This window comes from Panthera leo, chromosome E2 (assembly GCF_018350215.1).
Source record: "Panthera leo isolate Ple1 chromosome E2, P.leo_Ple1_pat1.1, whole genome shotgun sequence".
NCBI lineage: Eukaryota > Metazoa > Chordata > Mammalia > Carnivora > Felidae > Panthera > Panthera leo.
The window spans coordinates 13,977,802-13,992,875 of record NC_056693.1 but is presented as its reverse complement, the minus strand read 5'-3'; the positions used below and the strand labels follow the sequence as shown (position 1 = coordinate 13,992,875).

General features: G+C 53.0%; 2 protein-coding genes and 1 long non-coding RNA gene across 5 annotated transcripts; 2 read left to right on the top strand and 1 right to left on the bottom strand.

The window, feature by feature from the left end:
• Positions 1–1,297: 1,297 nt before the first annotated feature.
• On the bottom strand, positions 1,298–4,836 carry LOC122207820. The gene is made up of 3 exons (XR_006197022.1): positions 4,788–4,836; positions 4,566–4,695; positions 1,298–1,646 (listed from the first exon to the last, which is right to left on the bottom strand). It is a non-coding gene; the product is annotated as an uncharacterized LOC122207820 (long non-coding RNA).
• Positions 1,886–4,318, top strand: MIA (MIA SH3 domain containing). 2 transcript variants are annotated; one of them, XM_042918033.1, is made up of 4 exons: positions 1,886–3,101; positions 3,194–3,327; positions 3,806–3,916; positions 4,228–4,318. In XM_042918033.1, the coding sequence occupies exons 1-4, from the start codon at positions 2,975–2,977 to the stop codon at positions 4,249–4,251; spliced, it is 396 nt and encodes a 131-aa protein (XP_042773967.1). In that variant the 5' UTR covers positions 1,886–2,974; the 3' UTR covers positions 4,252–4,318. The 2 variants fall into 2 exon arrangements, with proteins under 2 accessions (XP_042773967.1, XP_042773966.1); XM_042918032.1 differs by having other exon boundaries at positions 3,194–3,357.
• A 228-nt stretch (positions 4,837–5,064) lies between the features above and the next one.
• Positions 5,065–13,677, top strand: RAB4B (RAB4B, member RAS oncogene family). 2 transcript variants are annotated; one of them, XM_042918031.1, is made up of 8 exons: positions 5,065–5,278; positions 6,477–6,557; positions 6,813–6,927; positions 8,283–8,345; positions 8,434–8,588; positions 9,626–9,721; positions 9,817–9,947; positions 13,301–13,677. In XM_042918031.1, the coding sequence occupies exons 1-7, from the start codon at positions 5,263–5,265 to the stop codon at positions 9,930–9,932; spliced, it is 642 nt and encodes a 213-aa protein (XP_042773965.1). In that variant the 5' UTR covers positions 5,065–5,262; the 3' UTR covers positions 9,933–9,947; positions 13,301–13,677. The 2 variants fall into 2 exon arrangements, with proteins under 2 accessions (XP_042773965.1, XP_042773964.1); XM_042918030.1 differs by lacking the exon at positions 5,065–5,278 and having other exon boundaries at positions 5,301–6,557.
• Positions 13,678–15,074: the final 1,397 nt, after the last annotated feature.

The window sequence follows — 15,074 nt, the reverse complement described above, 5'->3', positions numbered from 1 at the left end:
TGGGGAGGGGCAGACAGAGAGGGGGACAGAGGATCCGAAACTGGCTCCATGCTGACAACAGAGAGCCCAATGTGGGGCTTGAACTCACGAACCATGAGACTGTCACCTGAGCTGAAGTCGGACGCTTAACTGACTGAGCCACCCAGGTGCCCCAAGGGGGAGAGAGAATCTCAAGCAGTCTCCACACCCAGCATGGAGCCTGATGCAGGGCTCAATCTCACAACCATGAGATCGTGACCTGAACCAAAATCAAGACTTGGAAACATAATGGACTGAGCCACCCAGGTGCCCTGATCTGGAAAATTTTTAAAAGTATGTATGTATGTGTGTGTGTATAAATACATACACACACACATACATACATACATACATATATCACATACGTGTGTGAGTACGGGAAGGGCAAAGGGGCGGGGGGGCGGGGGAAGGATCCGAAGTGGCCTCTGCGCTGACAGCATCGAGCCTGATTGAGGGCTCTCACTCATGAATCATGAGATCATGACTTGAGCCAAAGTGGGACATTTAACCAACTGAGCCACCCAGGCACCCAACTCCTGGAAACTTTTTTTTTAATGTTTTATTATTTATTTTTGAGAGAGAGAGAGACAGTGCGAGCAGGGGAGGGCAGAGAGAGAGGGAGACACAGAATCCGAAGCAGGCTCCAGGCTCTGAGCTGTCCACATAGAGCCTGATGCGGGGCTCGAACTGACAAACCGTGAGATCATGACCTGAGCCTGAGCCACCCAGATCCCCACCCCCGGAAATTTGTAATTGACTAAAAAACATACATAAATCGCTTAAGACCCTTCTTCATGCCATATAGATAGAAAAATGAAATCCTTTGCCAGAAGTAGAAAATTGACCACAAAAATAAATACAGGAAGACAATGTTCTGTTTGGATATCTTCTGCAAAGGCTCTAAGCCCAAGCCTGCTTCTGCTTTGCTCTTTTTAAATTTTCACTTATTTATTTAAAAAAAAATTTTTTTTTTTTTAATGTTTATTTATTTTTGAAGGAGAGAGAGAGTGTGAGTGGGGGGGGGGCAGAGAGAGAGGGAGACAGAGAATCGGAAACAGGCTCCGGGCTCTGAGCTGTCAGCACAGAGCCCCATGTGGGGCTTGAACCCACGAACTGTGAGATCATGACCTGAGCCGAAGTCGGACGCTCAACCAACTGAGCCACCCAGGCGCCCCAAAATTTTCACTTATTTATATGTTTATTTATCTTGAGAGAGAGAGGGAGAGAATCCCAAGCATGCTCTGTGCTGTCAGCACAGAGGCCCAATGCAGTCTTTGAGCTCACAAACCATGAGATCATGACCTGAGCCAAACTCAAGAGTCAGATGCTCAACCGACTGAGCTTCCCCCAGGTACTTCTCTGCTCTTTCTATTAAAGAGGAACATCAGCATTTGCAGCGAAGACTTCACAGCACCAAATACAGTCTTTGTGCTCATAGGATCTGAAAGGGGAAGGGGATTGTCTTCACTAAGAGGCAAGTATTGTAGACAAATGCAAACACCTCGCCCACCACACCGGTGACCACGGGTTCTGTGATCAGCGGGTCCTGGTTTCTGTTGTCTGCCTGGTGGACTCCTTAGCTGCTCCCTTGTGTCGTTGATGTCCCCACTCTAAGGTTCATTTTCTTCCTGTGCGAGGGGAGAATTCCTGTAGGTTAATACTGTGGTATTGTCGGTACTCGCCACTGCCCCCAACACGCACACCCACTGCCAGGCACTTAGTAAACACCATAAATTCAGCACATGCTTGCCGAGTACCTGGCATGTGCTAGATACTGTTCTTGGGACAGGACATGCAGTGGTGAGTGAAACAGATGAGCTAACTGCAAACACTTTTGGTACAAACGACGGGGGTGGTGGGGCAGAAGGGCTGGGGAACGGTCCTGGGTGATCAAGGAAAGCCAGTCGTTTGAGGGGACATTTGAGCACAGTGGTTTCTCCCACGGTTGTGGTGATGGGTGTTGGGTGCATAGGGATAGTCAGTCCAGGCTTCGTGCCACGTGGATTCTTCCCCATCCCCATGCCCATATGCGCCCAATCTACTTCCCCTCATGGAAGTTTGGACTTGAGGCCAAAGGTGAGAATGCCTGGGGACAGAGATGGCCACTCAGGAGAATGATCTTGGTCCGTGGATCTATTTGAAGGGCAGTTTTAGAGGTTGAGACCTGAGTTCAAATCTCCCACCGCTTTCTCTTGACAACTGACAACTCCACGCTGAGTAAGTGACGGGTATGGGCCTGGACCCCAATCTGGCCCCTCTGCTTGCTGGCCAGAGTGGGGTTATAACAGCCCTCTTGAGGTGATGGAGAGTGTCCATTTGAGTTAATAAAAATGTATGTGGTGAGTGCTCTTTAAAGGACTGCTAGCTTTCATTGTCCCTATTTTACAGAGGAGAAAAGCGAGGAGAAATAGCTGAGCCCAGGTCACCCATTCGGGAAGTGGCTTGTGAGGACAAATAGTGGTTATGGTAGAGCGTTGCCTAGCCTAAGTAAGGCCTGGCATGTAATACTTGGTCCTTCGGAGTGGGGGCTGTTCCTGGGAATCAAAGGGCTGCCTTGTTCTGTCCTTTACAGGAAATTCCAAGGTAGTTTTCTGTACTGGCTCCCTGTTTCTGTTCTCGGAGGGGCCCAGGTACCCAAGTGGACTCAAGATGGAATCGAATAGCTCAACCTGCCTGTCCGGGCCTCTGGTTGTCAGGGGGGTGGCTGGCACCTGGAGTGGCCTGGGCTGCTTTGGGCCTATTTGGGTATTTCCTTGGGCGGGCAGCCCTCACCCTGTCCTTGAAATGGTTCTGGCTGGGTAGCAGCCTCTAGGTGGTGTGGATGAAATTTGGGACTGGTTAAGGGCGGAGACGAGACCAAGAACACAAGTTTCCTTGTGCTGCTGGGGAGAGGGAGGGCAGGAGGAAACTGGAGACCCCACCTCCACCCTGGCCACTCTCTTGCTCACAGTCCACCATGGCTGGGTCGCCAGTGTTCCTCGGTGTCATCATTTTGCTGTCTGCCTTCTCAGGGCCTAGTGTCGGGGGTCGCGCCATGCCCAAGCTGGCTGACCGCAAGCTGTGTGCTGATGAGGAATGCAGCTGTAAGAGTTGGGGGGTGGGGGGTGGAGGACTGGGGGCTTGGATTGCCAGCCTGTGTGGAGGGTGCTGTCATTCTCTTCTATTCCTCCCCCAGACCCCATCTCCATGGCTGTGGCCCTGCAAGACTATGTGGCCCCCGACTGCCGTTTCCTGACCATACACAGGGGCCAAGTCGTGTACGTCTTCTCCAAGCTGAAGGGCCGAGGGCGGCTCTTCTGGGGAGGCAGCGTGAGTCTTGGGAGAACAGAAGAGGAAAGGGTATGGGGCTGGGGTGGGAGTACACCCTAATTTTCCACCTAAAGGGAAAATTTGAAGCGGTGGACTGAAATAGTTTGGCAGGGGGAGGGGGTATTGTGATCTTGATTTTTAATTTGTTGAGCAATTATAGGGCATGAACTAACTATATGGTGCTAGTCTCCTACGGACACTGAAGAAAGAACAGCGAATGATCCCTTTAATTCTAATGGAAAGGGACAAGCCATCAAAAAACATCAGCAAATATATGCTCCTCTGAGAATTAGTACAGACTTGGGTGACTACATCAGGGGGTCAGGGAGGGCATCCACACAGTGCCTCGAGGCTGAGATCTGAGTGACAAGGATGGAGCCAGCCATCTGGAGACCAGGAAGAAAAAATGTACAAAGGTCTTCAGCAGGAATAAGTTTGCCATCTTTCCGGACCCTGGCTTTTAATTCTTCCTCCCCAGGTTCAGGGAGATTACTATGGAGATTTAGCTGCTCGTCTGGGCTATTTCCCCAGTAGTGTCGTACGTGAAGACCAGACCCTGAAACCTGGCAAAATTGATGTGAAGACAGATGTGAGTCTCTTGGGGGCTGGCAGGGATCTGGAGGGGGGACTCTTGGGTTGTGATGATGGGCAATGATCCTCCTACCCTTGGCTCCCCGGCTGCCTAGCTGTGTGCCTTGGTTTTCTCATTTGTAAAATGCAGAGGGATTTCTAAGTCTATGTCAGGTTGAGCGGTGCAGATTAGAGGGCTCTGGGCTAATTTGCATAGCATGCATTTGGCCAAACCTGGCCCCTGCTGCTACAGCTTTTGCTAAAACCGCTAGATCCTTTGTGGTGTGACCGCTGGTTTTCTCCCCACTGTTTTCCCTTTCTCTTTTTCAGAAATGGGATTTCTACTGCCAGTGAGTTCAGCCTACCACTGTCCCTGCTGGGTTTTTTTCCTTCCCGGCTTTATGCAAATATATCAGCCAAGTGCAAACTGCGGGTCTCTGTGGTCTTTATGTGGGGGCGGCGGAGGGGGGGTGGGTTGGGGGGGTGGGTAACAAAGGAAATGTTTCCCCAGGTTTCTGAATTTGGCCAGTCAACCCACTGACTGTGGTAACGTCAGTGGTTGCTAGGCAGAGTTCCACTCACTAAAAGCTCTTTGCTCCAAGCTGGGTACTGGAGGTGGGCACCTAAGCTTAGATATCACACACAAGCAAATGAGAAGGTGGAATAACCTGAACATCCCGGTTGCGGGTTGTAGTGTCCTCTCTAGACCAATGGAAGGGAGTTGAACTATTGGGAATGAGCCAATCGGACCATGAGGAAGACATAAATCGCAGAATAGAGGTTTTCATGGAAGATCATCTGAAAAGGGAGGTGGGAGGTTAGCCTGCGCGTATTCCCGCAATTTTCATCCTTGCGTTTGAGGTCAGAAAGAGCCCTTGCCAGCTCATTACCCGCTCTTCTTCGGGGTCTTTCTGTCAATTCTGCCCATGCCCCTTCTTTGCAGCTGTGTCCCCGCCCCCAGGTCCGCTCCTACCCAATCTGGAGTCTCGACTCTGCACCCGTACTCCTGACCAAATCCGTTTCTCAGCTCGGCTAAGCACCTCCGTACGGTACCTTCCCACTTGCTCAGCCAATCGCTCGTCTTAATCCCGCCTCCGTCGGCACGTCCCCCTCTCACGCCTCCAATCCGTGCTTTTTGTCCCGCCTCCTGGCCGTCGAGTTCGCCAATCCCTGCCTTTGGGCAGCGTGGCCTGGTATCCCGCAGCCCTAGCGGGTCGCGCCGTAGGGGGGTGGAGGCGGAAGTGGCGGCGCCGGCCCCGGGAGTAGGAAGGAGCCGGGGCTGCAGCCGGAGTGGAGCGGCTGCCAGCCGAGGAGCAGGCGCGGCCGCGGCGCCATATTGCGGCCCCAAGCGGCCGCGACCGAGTCATGGCCGAGACCTACGGTGAGGGTGGTGTGCCGAAGCCGGAGTCTGGGGTCTGGGCCCAGAGAGGATGCGGCCTTTGGGGAATGGGGCGGAGCCTTATGTGCCAGGGGGCGGGGTCTGGTATGGGGCAGGGCCTGGTGGATACTGGGAGGGGTTTAGTGGGTCTGAGGCTGAGCTCCATCTATTTGGGCGGAGCCTGAGGGTCTGGTGTGTGGGTTAAATAGATCTGGGGCGGGATTTGAAGTAGCCAGTCCTGGTGGATCTGCGCAGGCCTTGAGAGAAAGGGTGGGCCTTAATGTGTCAGGGCGGAGCCTGAGTGGATCGGGTGGGGCTGACTGTGAATGGCAAGGGTCGAGCCGGGTGGGCTAGGAGAATCCTGAGGGGATGCTGTGGACCCTGGGACTGCTCTGGCTTGAGAGGTCTGGAATGGGGTTGGGGATGAGTTGTCCTTGAATTAGGAGGTGGGAGGGACTAGTGACAAGGGGTGGGGCTTAAACTTGAGGATAGGGGCAGGGCCTTGGGCCTGGGAAGGAGGGGCTGAGAATTGGAAAATCTGGATGAAGGGATGAATTGGAGGTGGGAGGACAGGGTGCGATAGAAAGAGCACTGTTTTAAGAGTCAGAAGGAGCTACTACATTCCTTCAACAAATAAAGGAAAAGCATTGGGATCAAGTGCAAAGATCCCGAGGTGGGAACCAGCTTGCCATTTTTAGGGAATAGACTGAAGGCCTATTCAGTCTAGAGGCTAGAGCAGAGTGAATGAGAGAGTGGTAGAAGGTAAAATTGTGAAGGGTAGGATTTCAAGATGGCTTTCAAGAGGTGTTCACAACATAGTAGGTAAGATTTTGAACTCTGGAGTCAGTTGACCTGGGTTCGAATCCCTGTTCTGCCTGGCTGTGGGATTGTGGGCAAGCCAGTTAACTTTTCTGGCCTCAGTTTCCTCATCTGGAAGATGGGGATGATTGTTAGTATACTTCCCTCATAGAGTTTTTCTGAGAATGAAGCAAGCTGTTGACGTAAGTAAAGAACTTTAAAACTGTGCCTGGTATGTAGTAAGCTCTATATAAAAGTTGTCTGTTACCCTTCTTACCCATTGCTCTGATTCTGCCTGTGTCTGTTTGTCTCCTTGTAACTGTGATGGTCTCTTGGTTTCCATCTTTTGCCCTGTATCATTCTCTCCATATGGGTTTTCCTGATTTTGACTCCACCTGCCCAGACTTCCTCTTCAAATTCCTGGTGATTGGCAGCGCAGGAACTGGAAAATCATGTCTCCTTCATCAGTTCATTGAGAATAAGTGTGAGTTTCTGGGAATGGTCCCCGGATCACTGAACTGTGGGCATGGGCATGACGTGGGCAGGGGCAGGGCTGGCCAGAGGTACAGTTCCAGTGCTGGCTGCCTGGTCCTTGCCTTGGTATGTATTCTTTGCTAGACCCTCCCTGAGCCTCAGTCACCCCTGCAATGAGAATGGTTTTGTACAGGCTGAGGAGGACTTGGAGGACAGGGAATCTTCTGAGCCCCTGCACTGCCTCTTTTCTCCCTCCCACTCCCAGTCAAACAGGACTCCAACCACACAATCGGCGTGGAGTTTGGATCTCGCGTGGTCAACGTGGGTGGGAAGACTGTGAAGCTACAGATTTGGGACACAGCCGGCCAGGAGCGGTTTCGGTAGGTGGCCTGGACTCCCAAGGGAGGGGGCGGGCAGAGGACAGAGGAAAGAAAATGGGGGCGGGGGAGGGGGGGTTGTGTGTGCAGAATCACTTGGAGATATGACAGGAGCCAGGAGACATTGAGAGGGCAGGCAAGGTCGAGGGAGAGAGACAGAGACTGCTTACAGTTACCTCTAGCCAGAGAGAGCAGGAGTCCTGGAGAGAGAGCAGAGACAGTGAGAGACTGTCTCTCAAAATGACATTGAGAAAGAAGCCTAGTGAAGGGAGAGACCAACAGACCCTAGAGCGACAGCGATAGATAGACCCATATGGCTGGAGGGATGGACACTGGCACCCCAGGAGAGGTGCTTAGGTTGGGGGCAAGGGGTAGAGATGGAAAAAAGAGAGATTGAAAGAGAAAGGGAAACTGGAAAGAGATATACACACTCCGAAAGGGACAGAGAAAGAGAGACAGAGACTGAGCAGAAGAGCAAGATAAGGGTGATAAAGAGACACAAAGAGAAGCAGGTCAGAGCCAGAGACAGGGAGGGTGGGACAGGCAGAGCCAGAGAGACAGAGAAATGGATGTGTTTTGGGGCGGGGGGTGGGGGGGGGAGAGAAAGGTGTAGGGCTCAGTGCACAGCATGTCTTCAGGAAATGGCTGCAGAAAAGGTGGGAGATGCATAGAAACCCTGAATCTGAGATACAGAGACAGAGGAGGCACATGAGGGAACCCAATCCATGAGGAAGTGTGGTCCCAGGCCAGCACGTCGTCGCTGCTACGTTAATATTGGCGTGTAGATCCACTGTGTGGGAGACACAGAGAAGGTGAAGGGTGTGCGGCTTGCGCTGGGTTTGCAGTAAGTGCTCAGTGTACGCTCGTGGAATGATTGCCTGAGTTCCAGAGGGACCCAGACAGGTGACTGGGAGATGCATGCAGTCGGCCACAGTGGGAGAGGGACAAGCGGATGTAGTTGCAGAGCACGTGGCCAGGCCTGGGCAAAGGGGAGGTGAATGAATGAACGCATGAGAAATCAAGAGCGAGGGTGAGAGAACCAGGGCCACAGAGACAGACAGAGATAGAGAGACACAGAGAATGAGAGACATACACACGCAAGAGAGACGAACAGGAAGACACAGACCAGTGAGGACATACAGAAAGACACAGACAGACAGACAGACAGACAGCTAAAGGAGACAGAGATTGAGGGAGACAAAGAAAGAAATTGTGGCGAGACCAGACCACTGCCAGCTTTTGGGGGATGGGCCAGCAGTGAAGGGGGGCCTCCGAACCACCAGTCTCTCTCCGCAGAGGGGGGCAATCTCAGGGCAGACCCCAGCCTCGGGGGTGACTGGGTCCCCCTGGCCCCACAGGTCGGTGACACGGAGTTATTACCGAGGCGCGGCTGGAGCTCTGCTGGTGTATGACATCACCAGGTGGGTACAGGGAGAGGAGAGGGTGGGGCAGGGCCTGGGCAGAGCCCCTTTCCTGTGCCTGCCTCCCTCCTGTCTCCCTTCTCCATAGCCGGGAGACCTACAACTCGCTGGCTGCCTGGCTGACGGATGCCCGCACGCTGGCCAGCCCCAACATCGTGGTCATCCTCTGTGGCAACAAAAAGGACCTGGACCCGGAGCGTGAGGTCACTTTCCTGGAGGCCTCCCGCTTTGCCCAGGAGAACGGTGAGGGTCCTGTGGTGGGCCAGTGGCGGGGGGCAGGGGGTGCTCAGCAGAGGAGCAGGGGCAGTCCCTGCAGGCCTGCAGGCCTCCCGGCCATCTGCAGCTATGCCCAGCAAGAGAATGTGGAGATTTAGAGGTCTGGGTTCAAATTCAAGTGTTGCCACATGTGAGCTGTGCCACCACTCTGGTCCCGTTTCCTCATCTGACAAGTGGGAGTCACGGCCTTTCTGTCTCAACATAGTACGTGATGGATGGCTCAAGGGATTTGGTCCATGGAGAGCCCACCGCACAGCGGCCTCTTGAGGAACATTGGCTGCTAAGAAGGTTTTGGCCAGTGCAGGGTATTGGTATAATGTGGGGGCTGCAAACTTCGATGGCCCGAGGGGCCAGGCCTGTTTTGTGAATAAGAGAGATAGGACAGGGCAGACCCCAGGTTAGCAGGCACCAGTGTTAGGGGCGTGAACAGGACCAACAGCCACAGCAAAAGGTGTGCAAGTATAAACTCACTTGAAAACTTCGTGTGGGCCAAACATCTACTGGCTCAGGGTCTGTCTCCATGTTCCCCAATTTGTAACTTCCAGGTTTAGAGGATGTCTTGCCATGAGAAAGATGTGGGTTTGAGTCCTGGCTCTTACTTTCTGTGCGGCCTTGTCATGTGGCTGAAGGGTCGACTGTGGTGGGCCTGGGCCTGTCCTAGATGGTGCTGGGGACAGAGTGTGAAAGACACCCTGGGCCCAGTTGTCGTGGGCTCACCGTTAGTGGGTGGGGAAAGGGGACACCACCCTCTGCAGATAATGACAGCCCAGAGAGGTCAGGGCTGGGATAGGGGAGACACAGGGGGGCCCTGGGAGCCCAGGGTGGGGCACCTGGTCCTGCTGGAAGGTCAGAGAGAACTTTCTAGGGGAAGAGGTGTGTAGGCGGGAACCTGGGGAGGTGGCCCTTCACAGCAGGACAACAGAGGCCTGGAGTGAGGGCAGAATGAGAGGTGGCAGGTCAGAGTCAAGGGGAGGCTGGGGACTGACCCAGGCCCTGCCCCCTAGAGCTAATGTTCCTGGAGACTAGTGCCCTCACGGGTGAGAACGTGGAGGAGGCTTTCCTGAAGTGTGCCCGCACCATCCTGAACAAGATCGACTCAGGTGAGGCCCCTGACTGCCCAGAGTGGGAGTGGGAGTAGAAGGCAGGGCCCAGAGGTCTCTGGGGAACAAGTCCTGACCTCTCCCCTGCCCCCCAGGTGAGCTCGACCCCGAGAGGATGGGCTCAGGCATTCAGTATGGGGACGCATCCCTCCGCCAGCTGCGGCAGCCTCGGAGTGCCCAGGCCGTGGCCCCTCAGCCCTGTGGCTGCTGAGACGTCCGGAGCCAGGTGGGAGCCCAGGGCCTGGGGACGGCAGGGGTGGTGTCCTGGCAAGGGGGGGATACGGAGCGGAGACGGAGACACAGAAAAGGAGAGGTGACAAGAAAACCAGGGTGAGAAAAGAGAGACGCAAAAACGGTTTAGTGAAAGGAGCCATCATCCTGGCCTCAGGGATGTCCTCTCCATCTCACCACCACCTTGCTGCCCTGGATCTCCGACCCACCCATTTGGCAAATATTTATCGAGTGTGCACTGTGTGCCAGGTCCTGTTTGAGCAGTGGGCTAGAGAATTCCTGCCCTCGCAGGGCCAACATGCTCTGGGGAGGAGACAGACAATAATCAAGACACATAAGAAAATGATATTGTAGTTAAGGAGATAAGAGCTATGGAGAAAAACAAAGCAAGGAAGTTGGGGTGGGGAGGTAAGGAGTGGAGTTTTATGATGATGTGGGAAAGCCCTTACTGAGGAGGTGACATTTGAGCAAAGACCTGAAGGAGGAGAAGGACAGGGTCATATGGGTCCCTGGGGGAAGAATGTTCTAGGCAGAGAGAACAGCCAGTGCAGAGGCCCTGAGGTAAGTCATGCCTGGCCTGGATGAGGAAGTCCATGGAGGCCAGTGTGGCTGGAGTGGAGTATGTGTGTGTATTGAGGGCTGGGAGCGGTAAGTAGGAGATGAGGTCAGGGATCAGGGGAAGGAGATCATCAGGTAGGGCCTGGCTGTTGAGGTGGCTCTGGGTTATACCCTGGGTGGGATGGGAGCCACAGGAGGGCTCCGAGCAAAGAAGGGACAGGACCTGATTCAGGTCTTCCCAGGGTCCTTCTGGCTGCATATAGGGGAGAGAAGGGGGTGGGCGGGGGTGGTTGTTGAGAGACCAGTGAGGAGGCTACTGCAAAGTCAAGCTGAGAGAAGATGGTGGACAGGACCAGGGTTGGGGGGGAGGAGGGACTGAGACGTGGATAGCTTTGTATCCTCCCTGGTCTCTGTCTCCAGTCTTGTACCCTCTTGATGGAGCCACTGGGTCTTTCTAAAGCACACATCTGATCCTGTCCCTCCCCTGTTTAAAACCACCCGTGGCTCCCAGGGTTCGTGGGACCAAGCTGAAGCTCCCAGCCTGGTGTTTGCCTCCGCCAGCTTCTCCTGCCTCAGCTCACACCTCTCCCCAGCACTCAGGCCACCGCAGCCACACCGAAGTTCTTTCCATTTTTCTGGCTCTTTGCTCATGCTGTTCCCTCTGCCAGGAACACCATCTCTGACCGCCTCCCCCTCCTCCAGCAAGCCTCACTTCCCCTATGGTTGGTCCAGACTCCTTGCCGGGCTTGCAGGATCCTACAGGATCAGGTCCCATCCTCACCTCTTTGGGAGGGTGTCTGTCTTGCCAATTACCCCTGTGTTTCACACCCACCCCTGCTCCCCACCTCCCGCTATTGGCAGCTCCAGAGTGGCTGAGTGGGGGAAAGTGCTCAGACCTTGGGTATACTTTGAAGCAGAGCCAACATAATTTCCTGATGAATGGATATGGCATTTGAAAGAGAGGAGTCAAGGGTGAGTGTTTAGGGCAGAAAATTCTTTTCCTTCCATGCCTCTGCCTCTGCTGTGGCTCGGTTAGGTGTGCCTGTCTGTCCTCCAGGCTCCTTTCTTAGGCCAGATGCCACTCATCTGCTTTCTGCTAAAATGACTCTTGCTGCAGGACACCTTTATCAGCTTCCCAGATGGGGTCACTGCCTCTAGCTGAGTGGTCTCACAACTGCCCCCTATTTTTTAAAGCATTCAGTCTGAATACTTGATCATTATTGTTTGTATTTGTCCTCCCCATCTGAGAAGGGAGGGAGGTGACAGATCAGAGATTCCCCAGCCAGGTTGCCTGTGTTTAAACTGACTCTGTCACTTCCTATCTGTGTGACACTGGGCAAATTATTTAACATCTCTGGGCCTTGGTTGCCTCACCTTCCAATTGGGGCTAATAATAGTACCTACCTCACGTAGGTTTTGTGAAGATTAATTACATTAATCCATGTAAAGTCCTTAGAACAGGGCCTGACACTTAGTGGAGACTCGATAAATGAGGGCTGTGAATTATTTTTCTTTTCACTATCCATTTTAAAGAGTCGGGCTGTGTAGAAATGGATGGGTGTGTATTCTTCACCCTCGGGCTTAGTATAGCATCCATTTCAGTGTTTACCCTCAGTGAATCAAATGTAATAAGACAGTGCTTTTTCAGATGTTACTGACTGCAGTCTGCAGGAGGAAATCAATTGTATACTTTGATCTAATACAGTCACACACACATAGAAGACTGAAACACTTTCCTAGCACTAATGTTTTTTGATGGAGGTGAAATTCACATGACCTAAATTTAGCCCTTTTAAGGTGCACCATTCAGTGGCACTTAGTCCATTCACAAAATTGTGCAACCACCACCTCTGTCTTGTTCCAAAACATTTTCATTACCCTAAGGAAACCCTGTGCTCATTAGGCAATCATTCCCCAATCCTCCCAGCCTCTGACACCCAGCAATCTGTTTGCTGTCGCTGTGGACCAATATTCCTATTACACGTGATGTACTCTGATATTCTCTATTCTTTTTTTTTATTTTTAATTTTTTTTAACGTTTATTTATTTTTGAGACAGAGCATGAACGGGGGAGGGTCAGAGAGAGGGAGACACAGAATCTGAAAGGCTCCAGGCTCTGAGCTGTCAGCACAGAGCCCGACGTGGGGCTCGAACTCACGGACCACGAGATCATGACCTGAGCCGAAGTCGGCCGCTTAACCGACTGAGCCACCCAGGCGCCCCCTGATATTCTCTATTCTATTTTATTCGTTCATTGACAAATTGGCCAAGGCCCACCAAACTGATTTCCCAGCCCACTCATGCAGTGCCGCACACTAAAATCACCTGGAGAGCTTTAAAAGCTACTGATGTCTGGGCCTCACCCCAGAGACTCTGAAGTGATTTCCGGATTTCTAGAAGCTCCCAGGTAATGCTATCTGTAGCTGAAGCAACAACCACTAACCAAATGCGGCTCTTCAGTTTGGAAAACACTGGAATGAGCCACGGTGATCCAGGAACACAGAGATAACAAAGGTGGGATGCGAAATTTAGATATTGAGATACTCCTCTAATAGACTCCAGGGGTCAGCTCTCTGAGACAGATAAATAGGGAGATACAAGTACCCTCAAAGAGATAGCTCCAAATTGCCTGCAGAAAATCAGACGGCAAATGTAGGAACTTTGGGAGAAAAAGAAAGGTATGGGCAGACAGACACAGATAGGAGGGCAGGAAGATACCCAGAAATGAGGCAGAGATACCGGCTGGACAGACTGAGGATCCCTGTAGTTCACCACACACTTTTCTTTCAGCTCACCTGTTCTCCAGGACCAGCCCTGCCCTCTGGCTGGGGCCTAGCCCCAGGCCCTGGGAGGCAGAGCCCCTCACCTGTCCTGGCCCCAGAGAAGCTGCCCCGCCACCTATCCCCCTTCCCTGGCCTGGTGGGGCCTGGCTGAGGGGCAAGACTGAGCCACGGGGGAAGGGGGAATCCGTACCTGCTGCTGCTTCCTCTGTCTTGGCTAACCCCTGTCCCCCCTGAAACCCTAACCATACTCTAAGAGTTCCCAAAGCCTGAGACCAGGGCATTTGGCCCCAGCTTCCCGCCTGGCCCTGCCATTGCGAGTATGTGTTATTTATTGCCTGGAGGCCTGTTCAGTCCCTACTCCACCTCCATAAAGCATTGTTTACACCTGCGTCTTGGCCTCCGTTATTTTGGGGTGATGGGGAGGGAGGGGAGACAGAAGAGGTCCCTGATGGAAGAACCACGTGTTTGGGGGTCATGTTTGTGGTTTGGATATGATGTGGGGGTACACCATGACTCAGATGTTTGCTGTGGAGCGGGGTTTCTCACTGCACTTGTTGTGACAAGGCATGCTGGAGGCCCACCTGTGTAGCGCTGATGTCCTTGTGTTTGTGATGTGTGTGATGGGTGTGTGATGGCATCTGTAGGAATGTGTGCTGATGGTGTGTGACACTGTTGCTTGTGACTGCTTTGTGTCCTCAGTGATTGTATCCATGAGGCTGGTGGTGTTTGGCACCAATGCCGGGGAATGAAAATTCAGGTTTGTAGGTGAAACCTACGTGTGTTTGATGCTTGAAAGTTCCAGGCAGTGTCTGACTATTGCGTGTGTGACTGTGTATGTATGCCCCTGAGGTGTGTTTGTCTTAGTGTGAATTTGGCATCTTTGATACACCCGTGTGTGACCATGAACCCTGAGTATGCCCCTAAAGGCTTTGTGGGCCTTTGTGCAACCCTGACCCTTGCATACTTGAGACTGGTGTATATCTCTCTGCGTCCTGGTGAACTGACAAAACCAGGGACAGGTGCAGCCCCCTGAGACCCTCCCAATTTCTCTGCCATCCCCAGGTCAGCACTAACCCACTCAGAGGGCAGGCCTGAGCCCCTAAACCCCCGTCTGCCCTGGCAATGGTGGAGGGGGCAGGGTATTTAAATGACATCTGCATAGTCTTTCCAGGCAGGGTCGCCCAAAATGTTCATAGACCCAAGGCTGTTAGACAAATGTCTTCTCTGCGTAGCCTTCCTAGGTTGCCCACAATTGTCCCGAAGAGGCAGGATGAAGCGGATCATATTTTGGCACACATCCCTTCCAGTCCGCTCTCTCTTCTCTCAGGGGCGTTCTGCACTTCTTTCCCTCCGTTATAGAAGGTACTTAAGTAGATTACTAATGTGCGCATTTACATACATTTCCCAACTAACTGTGCAGACATTTATCACATCTCTATTCTTGGGCGGTGAGAAGGCGGGGCTGCCCATGTAAATAACCTCATTTGCATGCCACTGTCCGACCCGGCTACACGTCATTCTCCGGCGCTCTGGGCTCTGAGAGGGTGGGCAGGCCTATGTAAACAACCTTATTTGCATGCCCCTCCCACATCGCCTGGCCTACCGCAGAACCCTCCCCCCTTTCTCCGATCTAGCCCTTTTAACCCCCTTCCTCCTCCCGGGCAAAAGGGGCGGAGTGCAGTACGCAAATGAGCCTCGCGTTGGCGGCCGACCCATTTCCCCTACCTCCAGGAGGGTGTTCTGAACTTCCTTGCTCCGCCCCGCGCGGTTCACGCCTGCGC